Here is a 16,866-nt window from a genome sequence, read left to right on the forward strand (position 1 = left end):
GTTTGTCAGAAGATTATCCCTCGTTGTTCGTTTGCATAACAATGGAAAACCCGAACGTTCCTGGAGTACGGACTCAAATGCCAGCAGTTTTCTTCATTTTTCGCGCTCGAGCTTGAAATTATTCATTATCTGACACTCTTTATGAGTTCTATGATATCAGTGGTTAATATGTTTGGCCATTTTTAGTGTATATTTATAATAATGCAGCAAATCTACAGTGTTTTATTAACCAAAACTGTTTTTCGCGTTTTTCTCGAGTTGAAGTTTTGATCGAGAACGACTCATTGGGACCGCCGCCAAATCAAGTGCGTTCGGACTAGGACATTCAAACTCGCAGTTATCGATCAAAAGATAATGATGGTGCGAAATATGTCTGGGTTTTTAAAGAAAATGCTTTGTCACAGAATAATAGTCTGTTAAAGGTGCCAAGTATGAAATAATTTGGGGACAAAAAAACAAACCTGCATAGAAATCGGAATAATAGGTCTTGTGATTATCGGAGACGCATTTCAATGGACTTGATTACGGACAATGCATAACTTAAATTTCACCAGGAAATTCTGCAGTGTGCTCTCGCAATCGCGTACTTAGTCATTTTTACAAGGTTCGCCATTTTTGATGTCACGTGATAATTATGTAAACAATGTCTGTCCAGTTTGTGCGAACTTGCACCTCTATACTTAGTCTTTTGATATATATAACCTAAATTACTGTTCTGAACGAGACAACAGACAGAGAATGTTTTATTTAAAAACGTCACAAAACCTTCTCGCTACCTTAAGTGAATGTACAAATCATTTAAGGCCATTTATCAGTGTCGATGTCACTCACTGCCTTAACTTTTTCACCACCAGATTTTTTCGCCCAAATTTGTCTGTATTTTTTTCTCACATTCTTCATTATTCCTGAAGACCCCTTTATAATAGAAGCAAGAGATAAATTTGAGTCCATTTTCTGTTTTTAATAAAAATCTTTTGATAGAAAGAGCAGACTATAAACGGGATTAGTTTGTGGATTTGTGGTGAAAATGGGAAATGTGATGAAAAAAAACTGAACTGTTCACTGCTGAGGAATTGTAGTTTTCTTTTGACACGCAAAATATGTGTGTGCCAGTGTTAAATTAGAAAATGTACACTATCACAGTGGGTAAGGATAATACAGGAAATAAAGGAATAAGAGAGAATCATAAATAACCTGAAAGATAACAATAAAGGATAAACAATAATGATTATTCCGTGAAAAAATGAGGGAGAAAATGTTCCTCATTACTAAATTAGATATTTACATACATTATGAATAATACGGTTACACATAAAACAAAATGGCAATAACTGATATAAAAAAAAAAATGTGTATGAAATCTCGCGAGATACGATTTTTGCCTCAGCCAAACTGGCGTTATTACCATTGATGCTGTGACAATGCGCTAAAGTTTATCGGTTTTTATTGTGTAGTAAGAGGTTTCTAAGACATATAACATTTCCACACATTTACAGTACCACAAAGTATGGCGTATGTACGTCCAACTATAAGAAAGGTATGCTCATCAAACTCGCAAACGTTGTGCATACTCTAGTGTTATGAAGACCCAGACTTGGCACGGTACGATTCCAAGACTCGTGTTTCCGATCTTGGGTGCGATTTTACAGACCAACTTACCCTATTATTTTTATCACAAAGTTTTTGGGGTCGTTAGCTTCAGCTAAGGATAACATAATTTGATTAATTTTTTGTTGGTGATTACATGCTTTTAAAGTGATACAATTTATTTTTACTATTGCCTATTTATTTGTATCCACACTTGTTTGACTGTATCTCAGACATGAGTGTATAAACTCACACACGAACATACACATAATACAATTCACAATCATAATTTGCTTGCTTAGCCCATAGTTTCAGTCACTTCATTAACTTTAGATCTGTGTGTGAACTGAAACTATACGATTTCAGGTCTTCCAAATTGATGACAGTTTGCCTGGCAGTATCTTCCTGGATGGACTCTTCTCATGATTTGTGCGCATGGCTATGCCTAAAAGTAAAAACAATATTAATGGTTTTATTTTACATCTTAAATTCATATTAGTTGAATATAAAAATCCACAAAAAAAACATGAACAGAAAAAGTATATGAAACTACAGGCTTCTTTTCCCTGTAGACACACGTCCTGGAGGAGTGCATATGCGATCGGAAGTAGTGGGACTGGGGGACAAGTCAGTACTGTTAATATTATAAAAGTTCCATGCCTCAGGTTAAGTCAGCTGCTATTTTGGCATGTGATCGGAATAGAAATAATGATTTACAGGAAGTCAGTGCTACTTGTGTAGTGCATGAAGTCATACATGTAAGTAGGCATCCACGTTTACAGGGACTAGGTAGAGTGAAGTTGAAATTTGGTCATGAGCTGCCAATTATTAGTGCTGCCAGTGTTGCACCAACTAATTGGAAAGTGAGTGGTATGCCTGTTGTTCAAGGCTTCATTGGCAGGTAGAAGTCATTTGTGATAGTGACTGGGCGAGTGATGATGGGTGGTATACAAAAGCCCCAGTACCTAGACTATATATAGGTACACCCTGCTATGTTGATAAGGTCGAGGCGCTGTGTTGGAGGACCCCAGGGTATGATCTTATTATGGGTAATATTAATTGGTCTAGGAAGCCCAGGGATCCTGATTTGGAGGTAGGGCATGGTGACGGTAGTTCGCCCTTGGGAGGCGAACATAGTACTCCTTTAAGTGATGGCACTAGCATGCCCTCTGGTGATGAAGGTTGTTGTCCTTCGGGTATTGAGACCAGTGTTCCTTTAGGTAACGATGGTTGTACATCTACTAGTAGTCAGGCTAGTGTGCCCTATATTAATGAAGGTTGTGTTCACAGGTGTTGAGTTAAGAGTGCCTTCAGTTTGACGAAGTGGTTGTGAACCCTGCATTGATTCCAGTCAGGATGATAGTGTTGACATGTGCAGGTGGTACAGACTAGGGCTGAGAGGTTAGCTGAGAAAAAGCCATTACGTAGGCTTATAGTTTCTGGGTTTACGAAATTGATAAACATGTTACTGTGGATGCAGTGTAAAAGGCACAGCAGTCTGAATCTATATTAGAGCGTGCTAGGAAGTTAGTGAGTACAGGTGAGGAGTTGATCATGGGTCGGAGCAATCGGGAAAAGTTTGTGATGAACAAGGGACTGATGTATTATTTGAACTATTGTGTTACCTTGATCAAGTACTAGCACTTGCTCATGAGTCAGTTAAGGCAGGTCATCTGGGTGCTAAGAATACTACAGATAGGATAGCAACTCAGTTTTATTGGCATGGGATGCAGGATGATGTTATTAGGTATTGAGGGTCATGTGGCACTGTCATATCCATATCGTTTTTTAGAGCTGGAACATTACTTGTTATTATCTTCAAGAACTTTACTGGTATCAACATTGTTCTAATTATTTTTAAGTTGTTTGCTTTGATGTACAATTAGAGCTTTATAAATGTACAACCTCTTTTCTTGTTATAATTTGAGGTTAATACGGGTCATACACTACTGCTATTATAATTGATAATTATAATCGTTATTATAATATATTCAATGTGGCATGACGTTGAAAATAATTTGCGGTGTTGAATAAATAATATTTCCAATAAAACTGTGCAGTGCAGTGAAGAGTATACACGACGAGGGTGCATTCAGTGTGTATAACAACGAACTACTTAAATTCGCATAGCGTCCATACGGGAACGTCTTTAATTGTCAGATCGATAAATCAAACTCTCAGATCAAAATCTATGCTGTGTCGCCAAAAAGGGTTTGCTTTTATAGTGTTTAAATGAGTCTACTGTCGGGGTAACCAAGTTTTTGTATTTTCACTCAATCACTTTGAGATCCAGGTTTTCGAGGTTTTTTAAAGTTCTCAGTTTCTTTTCAATTTGTTGTTCAATTTTTGACGAAAAAGCACAAACTGTTTTTGACATTGTTTTGTGCTGTACGGATCTCGATTGTGTTTTATTACCATGTGTATAATTTGCATACCTAAATTATTACATGGACAAATGAATAATTTACATAGTTATATCCTGGCTCATGAAGAACATAACTTTAGTCTTCTTATTCAAATATACACAACCATAACATTGAACTCGAATGCCAATTCATAATGTGGCAATTCAAGTTATGCAACAAATGCCAAGAAACATAACATAGAATTGTTTGTTGTTTGTTTTGATATCGACATGATATAATATGTTATTTCAACTACACATAAGGGAGAAATAAAACACCAACGTTTAACTTTACCAAGTGATTCTGCATGTGCTAATGTGTTCACTTTGGTTCCAGTGCAATCAATAATCGAGTCTGCTTCAATTTCCTTGCCTTTATTAGTCGTTACTTTAAACATCTCTTTCATGACATGATCAAGAAGATCATCCATGTTCTCAACTTTCACTATTGCACAATCAAAAAACTGAATACCAGGAATACAAGGAATTATATTATGTTGGTTTGTATAAATAATATGTTCATGTTTTAACGTAAGCAGAGATAAAGTATACAACAAACACACTTTAATTTACCCAATATCAGTTGTACTCTTACGGAATTCAATTTTACGCCTCGTCTTCTTGTGGTATTACAGAAAGCGTCTGATACAATTATTTTTTGAGACAAAATACGTAGAGTTGGTCACAGTGTGAGTCTTTGTTGTGCAACTAATGGAAAGCCAAGCCCAGACTATTATTCGGCCATCACCGAATAATACTTACATATGAATTTACCGAATGAGCATGGCTATCGTTATACGCTTAAACATTGACAGGTTTAAGGATTCTGTTATAATCGGACAAGATGTCTGCCATTACAATTATACATTGACTTTAAATAAATTCTAGATGCTGAAGATGATGTTGTATACACGTGTAGAGCCTATAGTGAGGCAGCAGCACAATATTCTTAGCCCTCGACTTTGGTAATAGTAGGTAAGAGGAACCGTAATATTATGCACCAAAGATCAGCAATTGATTTGTGGATGAAAAAAGACATAATATGACTTCGAACCATGAAAACATATGATTTGTGAATGGCTCAAATTTTGTGAAAGAATGTAATCATAGCATTATCATTAGATTATTGGAGGGCTGAACATTTGATATATTGGCGAACTATTTAGCTGAATGAAGTCGTATATTTGCAGTGAGATGTGCATGAGGAATCTTTTTGAAACAAAAATACATTCCAGTGTCGTTATATATTACATGGCAACAAAGGTAAACTATGTTTTTGATTTAACTTTGTAGTTCCCGAAACTGACGCTCATACTTTTTTCTTTTCTTTTATAAAATATAATGTGAGTGTGTAAATGACGATAGGCTTATAATAAGTCGGATTACCGCGAAATAAACAAGAAACTTGTGTCAATTGTAGTGGTCCCCTTACTATCAATTTTAATGAGCATTTCAATGAAATCTCAAATTGGCAAAATTTAAAATCACATTTTACTTGTATTTCTATAAATATGGTAGCAACGTGTTTTTGGATGAATACAGAAAATGTTCTGTTCAAATATTGTACACGCCAATCGCCATATTTTAAACTAATCCATATTAGAATGATTGATACATAACAACGCTTCGAAAGTATACTTCCGGTTCAGAGCGTCTTCCAATGCTACAGTAGCAATGTAATATGAACTCAACAGCATTCATCTGATTGCTGTAGAAAATAGCGACAATAAATGCAAATACAATGAAAACATCAGTTCATTCACTCATGAGGATCGCCGCATTGTTTCTGCACATGCCGTTCAATCTGTGAGCGGAATCAGACTGACGTGATGGTCGGCGACGGACGACTGATATATGTAGTTCCGTGGTTCGGAGATACATAAGACTCGAGAATCAAAGCACAGACCATATAACAAACACACATCTTATTTTAATTAATAGATTCGAGTGTAATTGATTTAATATGCCAGCCTGCCTCTGTGCTTATCAATCTCAGACCAGACGGAATAGAATAGATTATACTTACACCAACGTACGCCAGGATTGACCTGTATGACCTTGAGAATCGCATGCTGCTATTACAACGATAGGTTACAATTGTTCGAATCTCCCGTTGACGATGACTGAATGCAGTATGCGTTATAATTACCTGGGTAACTCTGGATTGAAAGTATCCAACATATGCCTGGGTACTCTTACATTCGGCGAAAGCGAGGTAAGTGACGACCCTTTGTTCATATGATCCACATCGCTAACGATTTGCCCGTAAATAATGCAATACCACCCATGGACCATGCGTACTTTATGTTGTTGTTAGAACTAGATTAGTATTAAAATTACTGATATCGGTAATTTTCAACCTCACTTTCAAAAACATATACACTAGCAGAGCAATACATGTAATTCGAAAATATAGACCTGCCCAGGTTGAACTTTGAAATTTGTGTTGTAACATTTAAACAAAATCCCCACCCCGGCGTCTGCACGAAATTTTGCATGTGGGAGGGGGCGAGATCTGCTCACCAACCTTGCGCCAAACAAGCGCTACTAATTCATTCCATAGTAACATGCGATTGTTTCACCAATAATACCTCACACGTCTGCCTATACATATTGCCTGGTTGGGGTAAGGGGTCAGGGATGTCATTTAATAAAGCCCTATAAAATATATAATGAAATACATATTCAATCTGTGGTTAAAACAAATATTTTCACAGTACGAACTCGTGGCTGTAACACCATGCACTGTTCAGTGTGCCACACCAATTAATCAATCTCTGCTTGACATGCTTATCAATGCATAACCTGATGACATTTATTCGCTAAGATATTATGCACTCTGACTAAAACTAAACACTCATGGAGAAGGGAAGTAAAGGGGACCGGGTCCCTACTTCAGGGGTACCAATGAAAGTGTAGCGTTTTAATGAAAATCACAGCTTTGACACCGTGCAGCATAGCTTGGTCAGGAAAAGCTTAGCTGCAGGAATGAAATCCGCTAGTTTTGACATCGAGAACTCAAGCTTTGAACATATTTTGATGTTGAGGGCGTACACAACATGGCTGCCTCCAAAAGCAGTGTTAGCGACGGTAAGTATTTTACTCGCTTTCTAAACAAAATCACCAAGTTATGCTGTGTAATATGCCGCAATCGGTGAAGTTCAGGTTCAATTTCATTTCTAGAAAGTTTCAGCCATCATTTTATGAAACTTGCAGAGAAATCTCAATTCCAATTTTCGAAGCGAACGGGCTAGCAGGACGTCCTATTCTTATACATGTACTTGGATTTTATGAGTGTAAAGACGTGGTGGCTAGCGCATAAATGAAAGGAAGAGAAGCTAAATATTCATCTCATATGATGCTAACTTTTAAATCTTCGTGAGCTTTTACAAACTCTCAAAAACAGACATTGTCAACACTAGCCACCACGTCTTTACACTGTCATAAAATCCAAGTACATGTATAAGAATAGGACGTTCTGCTAGCCTGTTCGCTTCGAAAATTGGAATTGAGATTTCTCTGCAAGTTTCGTAAAATGGTGGCTGAAACTTTCTAGAAATGAAATTGAACCTGAACTTCACTGATTGCGGCATATTACACAGCATAACTTGGTGATTTTGTTTAGAAAACGAGTAAAACACTTACCGTCGCTAACACTGCTTTTGGAGGCAGCCATGTTGTGTACGCCCTCAACATCAAAATATGTTCAGAGCTTGAGTTCTCGATGTCAAAACTAGCGGATTTCATTCCTGCAGCTAAGCTTTTCCTGACCAAGCTATGCTGCACGGTGTCAAAGCTGTGATTTTCATTAAAACGCTACACTTTCATTGGTACCCCTGTACTTTGGGATGTGTTTTTTTTTCAGCCAGCTAGTCTTAAATGTGATCCACAAATTTAAGAGATTTGAAATGGGTTCCACAATGATTGATTGTCAAATAGGCATGGGTCTAAAAATTATCCGAATTTTACAAATTTTTTTGATAAACATATTATGCCGTGTGTGTCCCCTTTGACCTTTTATTGCGTTATAGGGTCTTGTGGAGATATTGACATAAAATACACTAAAAACTCGCAAATGTATGTATGACGCAATTAAATGGTATATTACATTCAACACTAAGTTTTTACCTTGCCCGTACCATCAAAGATGGAAGGGAAAGGTATATTAAGGGAAAGATTTTGTCCGGCGTTGTCGTCGTCGTTGTCGTTGTCGTCGTCGTTAATAATTGTTATTGTGTGCATGATAACTTTACTAATTCTATTCCAAACTTCATCAAACTTGGTCACCTTGTTCATCAGTATAAAGTCTTCCCTGAGTTTGAACAACAGATGTCCTGTATGAAAATATCATGCAAAAATTGAGAAAAACTGATAAAATATTTCGACTGTTTCTACTTGACTGATCACTGGTGATACACATCAAAGGTCACTGATCTCAGTGGAAATATGCATTGTTGTATGTGTTCAATGAAGCAAATGATTTATCTTGTAATAATATCCTTGGTAATGTATCTCAGAATCCCTTACTGGGTTTCAAAACCAACTCATGGAGAGATTGCACAGTCTGATAAACATTTGCAAACCTACCAATAAATCTTTACAGAAAACAAGATGTCAGAAAATCAATATAAGCACTCCTATGAACTGGGTGCCAAACTTTGATCAAGATCTGAAGCTAATAGAAAATCTGTTTAGTTCAAAGTTATCAAATCAAAAACAATACATAAAAAATACATAAAAAGCAAAACATTTCATCCACATTTTAAAAAGAAAATTGTTCTAAAATATATGTATTCTGTATTTGACAAACAGTTCATTCGACAAATGAAAACTCACAGGAATATGTTTCAGCTATTAGAACAGAATGATAGAGTTTTTATAATACTAGTTTAAAAACTCACTTCAAACAAAGATTGCAGTGTTTGAAGATGTAGGTTCTCAGGAGGCAACAGTACTGTTGACTTCTCCCTCCACTGGACACCAACTAACTATTTAAAGCAGAGCTTGCAACATGATAGCTATTCATAAAGGGTGTTTTTTTTTTTTTACTTTTCATATAATACAGTAGTCACACAATGAGGCAGTTTATATTTGTCTCAGTGAATCATTAATTTTTGACAGACACCTGTACAAAATACTTGGACAAAAGCCAGCTAAGATTTTCTGTTATCTTGCATGTTTTATGAATCTATTCACGTCTAAATGCAGCACTTTTTTTTGCAATGAGGCATTGGTTTTTATACTAAAATATCTGAATTACTTTGAATAAAGCTGGAAATTATGTCCCTTAAAATAATTAAACAAATAAGGCACCAATGTTTTTGTAAGATATTTACATCTTTAAAGGACATTCGGTAGACTGATTCCCCACTGTTAGTTCAACCCCAAAACTTTTTTGTATTCAAAATTAATTATGACAATGTATATTTATATTGAAAAAAACTATGTTAAAGGGAATTATATTATATAACAAAGGGCAAGGTCACCAGAGTTCAACTATGTTTTGAGTTGTTGTTTATTTGTTGACCATAACATGATACAACCGCTCTCAAAACTAAGGTTACCATCTTCGCTCGGTCAATTTCAATTATGTAATCGGCAATTTTTTAAGTTCATTGAAATGCACAGGGTTTTTAATAAATAAACAAATGAAACAAAATTATTGCCCTTTTTATGATAGGCAGCAAGGTAGTCATACATCTAATTATTCATAATGTGTTTCATTGACTTATTCTAAACATTTCAACATGTGTTATGTTAAATGTCCCAATTTACTGTAATCTACATAAATACTTTATTTATTCATCAATAGGACATACCAAATATCTTGTTATTATTATGTAAATATGGAAAACATCATGTTCCCATTGAAACACAGTCCAAATTATTTTTTGTCATTAAAATATTACAGAAATTGTAAACACTATTGAAATACGCACAGATATAGTACCTCATTTTAAAACTATAATGTGAATGACACAAAATGAAAAAAAAAGATATCATTGATGTTAACTTGCATTGACATTGACAGAACAAAAATATTAACTGATTGAAAATAAGACGATTTGTCCCATAACGTACATTTCCAAAGAAGCGATAATCAATCACAGTTACAAATTGAGCAGCATTGAATGAATTAAATGAATTGTGCTGCTTATTCAAAACTAGCATAACACACTTAAAACCTAATCGATATTATTGATATTATGAACCACTTTTTTGTGAAAAACTTTGTACAATAGATAAAAAAACAAATAACAATTGTAATTGGTATGCATATTAGCTAATTAAACTACAGACTATTATGAACTATAATTATTTATCTACACAAACAAAACATAACGGAAATGATTGATTAGTATGCAAATTAGCTAATAAATATGCATACATATACACATTCTTTTGAGTGAACATGCTAAAATGCGTGGATTTATTTTCTAAAAATCATAAAACTACACCAGTACTTGTACCAGGTTTGAATGCATTTGAAAAAAAATGTAAAATATATTAACTATGCTGAAAGTAATTTTAATTTTCTATTGCTAATTAATGTAGACAGATTAATTATATTCAACTAAACACAATATGTAGGTTGTATCACTCATTTGCATATGCATTTAGTAAAATGTGACTCTAGTTTATGTATTTTTTTCGCTCTGTTAGTTGTGCTCACGTAAGCATACAATAAATGCAATTTTTGGTTATGTGCGCTTTTAATAAAACACAAAAACACGGATTCTGCAGTTTAATTTTTGTGTTAACATTAATACTATAAAGTGCTATTCGTGTTTTCATTGAGAGCCATGGCCAAGTTTGTCATGTTCTAACAGTACCCAGCAAATATGATAAAACAACTGCTGAACTATTGAAGTACTAATTTAGCACTAATTTATTCAGTAAAATTACACTGTCGTATGTCGTCATTTCTTTGTTGCGTCTAAGCAATACAATATTTGGTACTGGTGTAGCAGGAGTAATTCAATCGTCTATATGCACTTTTATGTTTTTATTACAGCGTGGTCGTCCCGGTCAAGCCAATGAAGAACTATCGCATCAATTGATGGATCGTTTTGTTGAAAAGGGTGGAAATTATATCGATACAGCTAACAATTACCAGTTGGGACTTTCCGAAAAAATTGTAGGATCCTGGCTAAAGAAGTTTGTATAGATATTGAAATGATTATTAGAAAATATTCCATTCTTCCATATATTACATATAATTTGAAAAAATTGGAATTCGGAAGTTAGTCGTAGTCGACTGGGCCATCAAACTACGATGGGGCAACAGTAATTTTGTGATTTTTGCTTGATCGCTAAGTTAAAACATGCAAGTATTTACTGTTTCAACAGTTCAACGCCTCTTAATATTAACTTTTATCTTATTTCATCATTATTCGTAGAAGACAGAACAGAGAGAGTTTAGTTATCGCAACTAAAGCAAGAATGGCGATGAACTTTGATGACCCTAATGGCATAGGTCTAAGTAGGAAACATATACTATGGACTGTGGAAGAAAGTTTAAAGAGGTTACAGACAGATTATATAGATTTATATCAGGTAGGTGTTGTTGTAATGATTTGAATTGCCACGAGGTTGTTATGATCGGTCTGGGGAGCATGCATTTGTGTCAACCAGCATGCGAATGTCTGATTATAAATACTCGTGACCTTTTGTGACAACGTTGTACATAAGGTGTTTTATATGGGATGGGATCAGTGCCACATATCTCCATGCTCATCATGTGAGCATTTTATTCAATCTTTTTACCTTTTATCATTATGTTATATCATTTTATCATTGTTTTCTGCTCTATTCTAGAATTGCACCATCGTACCACGAGGCCCTAGCATTATTTGACCTTTACATAATTTTTATTAATTATTTATCAAAATATTTTCATTTTACTCTCATGTTCATTCATTTGTGACACAAACATTTTATTCTTTTACTGAATTGATCATACAAGTTTTCTCCCGCAATGACACATTTTTCTTCGATGTAGATCGTGGATGGAGGACAATCAATGCAATTTTATTCTAAATGTGCGCAGTAATTCTTCAATTAGAATATAGTAAATATCTTATTTTTCCATCGATAGACCACCACAGAACAAAATGAGCTTTATGCTATGAACAATTTTCTCTCACTCATTTACATACTATCAAAACTCAGTCGTTCGATTTTAATATAGCAAAGATGTATTCGTTTCTCCATTTTGGTACTGTTCAGATGCATATTTGGGATGCTGCTACACCTATTGAAGAATCGCTGCGTACGATGGATGATTTGGTGAGAAGTGGCAAAGTACGATATGTCGGCGTCAGCAACTTTACCGGATGGCAGTTACAGAAAACAGCTGATGTTTGCAAATACATGGGTCTTCAGAAAGTCGTTAGTTTACAGGTGAGACCAGAGCGAAAATAAATGACATGATTGTTTTTGTCAACTCCACACCTTGCACTGTCGATTTGAAGTTAGAAATGCTTTTACTTTTATATATCCTGTTTATTCACTTCTTTAAGGCTCAGTACAGTTTACTGGTGCGTGGATTGGAATATGAATTGGTAGATGTCTGTAAGAATGAAGGTATTGGCATCCTACCATGGAGTCCACTCAAGGGGTAAGAATAGACTTTTTGTCTAAGAACTGTAAACATTACAGTAATTTTATTGTAACATGCTATACTCGAGTTTTATTAATCATTGGAATGTGACATCAAATCTCCATCAACATAAATACAACACTTTATAATACATTTCTATGTATATTAATTAGCTAATCAGCATATTTCATGACTTGATAATATTCTCTGTACATAATACTTAACTAATTAAGGATGAAGCTTTTGTGGCAGTTTCACAGCATTCTATGGAAAACCAAATATTAAAATACTATAAAATTGATTTGTGATAACGTGTTGAAGTGTGTAATATAGTCAAGTTCTGTAAAATATTTATTCTCTGCAGCTCCAAATAATTCATCAAATTACGTTTTTTTCTTACACATTATTTTAGTGGTTGGTTGACAGGGAAGGCACGTCATGGCGTTCCACCCCCACGAGGCAGTAGGATGTCATTTGTTGAAGCTGATCGTAGACGGGAGTATGAAAGCCACCCAAGTTACTCTTGTTTTGCCGATGATCCACAGGTCAATGACATCTTAGATAAAGTTGATAGAATAGCTAAAGAACAGGGTAAGATACGCCAGTAATGCAATATATTAATACGTAATAGTGCAACATGAGTAATAGTGTAATGTAAGTAATAGTATAATATAAGTAATTATATAATATGAGCAATAATGCACCGAGTAATAGTGTAATATGAGTAATAGTGTAATAGATATCAGTAATATGTAGAAGTGTAATATGAGAAATAATGTAATAGATATAAGTAATATGTAGAAGTGTAATATGAGTAATAGTGTAATAGATATCAGTAATATGTAGAAGTGTAATATGAGTAATAGTGTAATATATATCAGTAATATGTAGAAGTGTAATATGAGTAATAGTGTAATAGATATCAGTAATATGTAGAAGTGTAATATGAGTAATAGTGTAATAGATATCAGTAATATGTAGAAGTGTAATATAAGTAATAGTGTAATAGATATCAGTAATATGTAGAAGTGTAATATGAGAAATAGTGTAATAGATATCAGTAATATGTAGAAGTGTAATATGAGTAATAGTGTAATAGATATCAGTAATATGTAGAAGTGTAATATGAGTAATAGTGTAATAGATATCAGTAATATGTAGAAGTGTAATATGAGAAATAGTGTAATAGATATCAGTAATATGTAGAAGTGTAATATGAGAAATAGTGTAATAGATATCAGTAATATGTAGAAGTGTAATATGAGTAATAGTGTAATAGATATCAGTAATATGTAGAAGTGTAATATGAGTAATAGTGTAATAGATATCAGTAATATGTAGAAGTGTAATATGAGTAATAGTGTAATAGATATCAGTAATATGTAGAAGTGTAATATGAGTAATAGTGTAATAGATATCAGTAATATGTGGAAGTGTAATATGAGTAATAGTGTAATAGATATCAGTAATATGTAGAAGTGTAATATGAGTAATAGTGTAATATGTGCGATACTTGGATATGAGTTATGTGTAATATATATCAGTAATATGAGTAAGTGTATTATGAGCAATAATGTAATGAGTAACATGAGTGTGACATGTGTGGTAGTATGATATGATAAGCATGTGAATCAGTATGTTTGTAGTGTATACTGTGATATAACGAAATCGAATACTCAAAGTATAAATCTGATATTTCATAAGTGAACTGTAATGCAGGAAACATTAATATTATAACGTCTTGCAAATCCTCACAGAGACAGCACTGCAGCAGTAATTATGTCACCGAAACATCGTTTGAGAACCATGAAATGTGCAATATATATATATATGTGTAACGTAACTTTACATTTATGAAAGGTAGAAGTAATAGTGTAACATGGTCAATACTGCAATGTGAGAAATAGTGAAACATGAGTATGTATAATATGCTTAATAGTTAGATATAGTACTATTGTAACATGAGTAATACTGTAATTTTCAAAATAAAGTGTAATATGAGTGTATCAAGATTAAGAGTGTGAAATGTGTAATAATGTCACATATTGCAATATGAGTAATAGTGTACTATAAACAATAGTGTAAAATGTACAATACAATAACATTGGAAATAGTGTAACATAATGATTACTGTAATGAGTAATATATTTATATGAATAATAATCACCACACCATCAGAATTAAATCATAAATAGTTATTTATTTGTTGTTGAAATGAATTTACTTGCGAATACAGGTTTACATTATCCTATTACGTCATAAAACCTCTAACTCTGATAGTGGTGATATATAGACAGGGGTAATACAGTAACGTGGGCAATAATTTAATATGAACAATGGTGTGATATGAATAAAAGTACAATAGTGTCAAATTAACCATAAGTCCACTGAAATACTGAATACTATTTGTCTTAGTTCAGTGAAATCTTAATTTGTCTTGTTACATCTCCCATAGTCATATTTTTACTTTCTTGCTGTTGTAGGAAAGACTATGGCACAAGTTTCCCTGAGATGGTTACTCCAGAAAGATACTGTGCCATCTGTAGTTATTGGAGCAAAGACTTTACAACAACTAAATGAAAATATGGGTGCTTCGTCAGGATGGGAACTAAATGATAGTCAGGTAACAACAAAACATCAAAGACAAATGACATGTTTTTCATTTCTCAACATGTCGACTTTCCGATATATAGTATAATTTATTTGAATACTTTGTCATTAGTCATTGCAATTTGCACATTTATTTGACAAAATACAAATGATTTGTCATTGGTCTAGGGTTGTAGGCATCACATGTTGTAGTCATCTTATCCAATTAGACCAATTTCTAATGAGATAACATACATGTATATTCTATGATCAAATGAGAATGTACAATTGATATTACCATATATGGAGTGTGTATGATTTACCAGTTAACACATGAATGTGCTATGATCATGAGAATGTACAATTTATATTACCATATATGGAGTGTGTATGATTTACCAATTAACATACATGCATGTCCTATGATCATGAGAATGTACAATTGATATACCATATATGGAGTGTGTATGATTTACCAATTAACATACATGCATGTTCTATGATCATGTGAATGTACAATTGATATACCATATATGGAGTGTGTATGATTTACCAATTAACATACATGCATGTCCTATGATCATGAGAATGTACAATTGATATAGCATATATGGAGTGTGTATGATTTACCAATTAACATACATGCATGTGCTATGATCATGAGAATGTACAATTGATATACCATATATGGAGTGTGTATGATTTACCAATTAACATACATGCATGTCCTATGATCATGAGAATGTACAATTGATATACCATATATGGAGTGTGTATGATTTACCAATTAACATACATGCATGTGCTATGATCATGAGAATGTACAATTGATATACCATATATGGAGTGTGTATGATTTACCAATTAACATACATGCATGTGCTATGATCATGAGAATGTACAATTGATATACCATATATGGAGTGTGTATGATTTACCAATTAACATACATGCATGTGCTATGATCATGAGAATGTACAATTGATATACCATATATGGAGTGTGTATGATTTACCAATTAACATACATGCATGTCCTATGATCATGAGAATGTACAATTGATATACCATATATGGAGTGTGTATGATTTACCAATTAACATACATGCATGTGCTATGATCATGAGAATGTACAATTGATATACCATATATGGAGTGTGTATGATTTACCAATTAACATACATGCATGTGCTATGATCATGAGAATGTACAATTGATATAATTTATTACCATATATGGAGTATGTATGATTTACCAATTAACATACATGCATGTCCTATGATCATGAGAATGTACAATTGATATACCATATATTACCAGTTAACATAAAGTATTTCATGGAATATGATTTTAACATACATAGACTCTACAAGTGTGTTCAATACTTAACATATCATGTTCTTAATCGTTATTTCTGTAGATGAATGAGCTAGATGCTGCCAGTCAAATGGAATTGTTTTATCCATACAAGATGACTGCAAGGCTCAACATGAACAGACACAGGAAATACATATGCAAATAATAAGTCACCATTTCATACTACATATTAATCAGCAGTGAAACATTGTATTATAATGAACAATTTTATTATAACTGCCAATTGTATTGTGCCATATTGTTATTTTATAAAGTATTGATAAATGATAATTTATTAAATCTATAATTTTTATTAAAAATATTACAGT

General features: G+C 33.6%; 1 protein-coding gene across 1 annotated transcript; it reads left to right on the forward strand.

The window, feature by feature from the left end:
- Positions 1-6,017: 6,017 nt before the first annotated feature.
- LOC100368387 (uncharacterized) lies at positions 6,018-16,857 on the forward strand. The gene is made up of 8 exons (XM_085504852.1): positions 6,018-6,206; positions 11,007-11,149; positions 11,392-11,548; positions 12,221-12,394; positions 12,514-12,611; positions 13,006-13,184; positions 15,077-15,216; positions 16,602-16,857. Exons 1-8 carry the CDS (start codon positions 6,111-6,113, stop codon positions 16,701-16,703), a joined length of 1,089 nt encoding a protein of 362 aa, XP_085360978.1. The 5' UTR covers positions 6,018-6,110; the 3' UTR covers positions 16,704-16,857.
- The last annotated feature ends 9 nt before the right edge of the window (positions 16,858-16,866 follow it).

Source organism: Saccoglossus kowalevskii, chromosome 1, assembly GCF_978046115.1.
Source record: "Saccoglossus kowalevskii chromosome 1, keSacKowa6.1, whole genome shotgun sequence".
NCBI lineage: Eukaryota > Metazoa > Hemichordata > Enteropneusta > Harrimaniidae > Saccoglossus > Saccoglossus kowalevskii.

What these genes read in the sequence shown, in the direction of transcription:
- LOC100368387 (XM_085504852.1), top strand. Translation starts at nt 6,111, where the DNA reads ATGACTGAATGCAGTATGCGTTATAATTACCTGGGTAACTCTGGATTG. An exon ending in GTAGGATCCTGGCTAAAGAA is followed by an intron (nt 11,150 to 11,391) that starts GTTTGTATAGAT and finishes CATTATTCGTAG; the next exon opens with AAGACAGAACAGAGAGAGTT. An exon ending in TAGAATAGCTAAAGAACAGG is followed by an intron (nt 13,185 to 15,076) that starts GTAAGATACGCC and finishes TTGCTGTTGTAG; the next exon opens with GAAAGACTATGGCACAAGTT.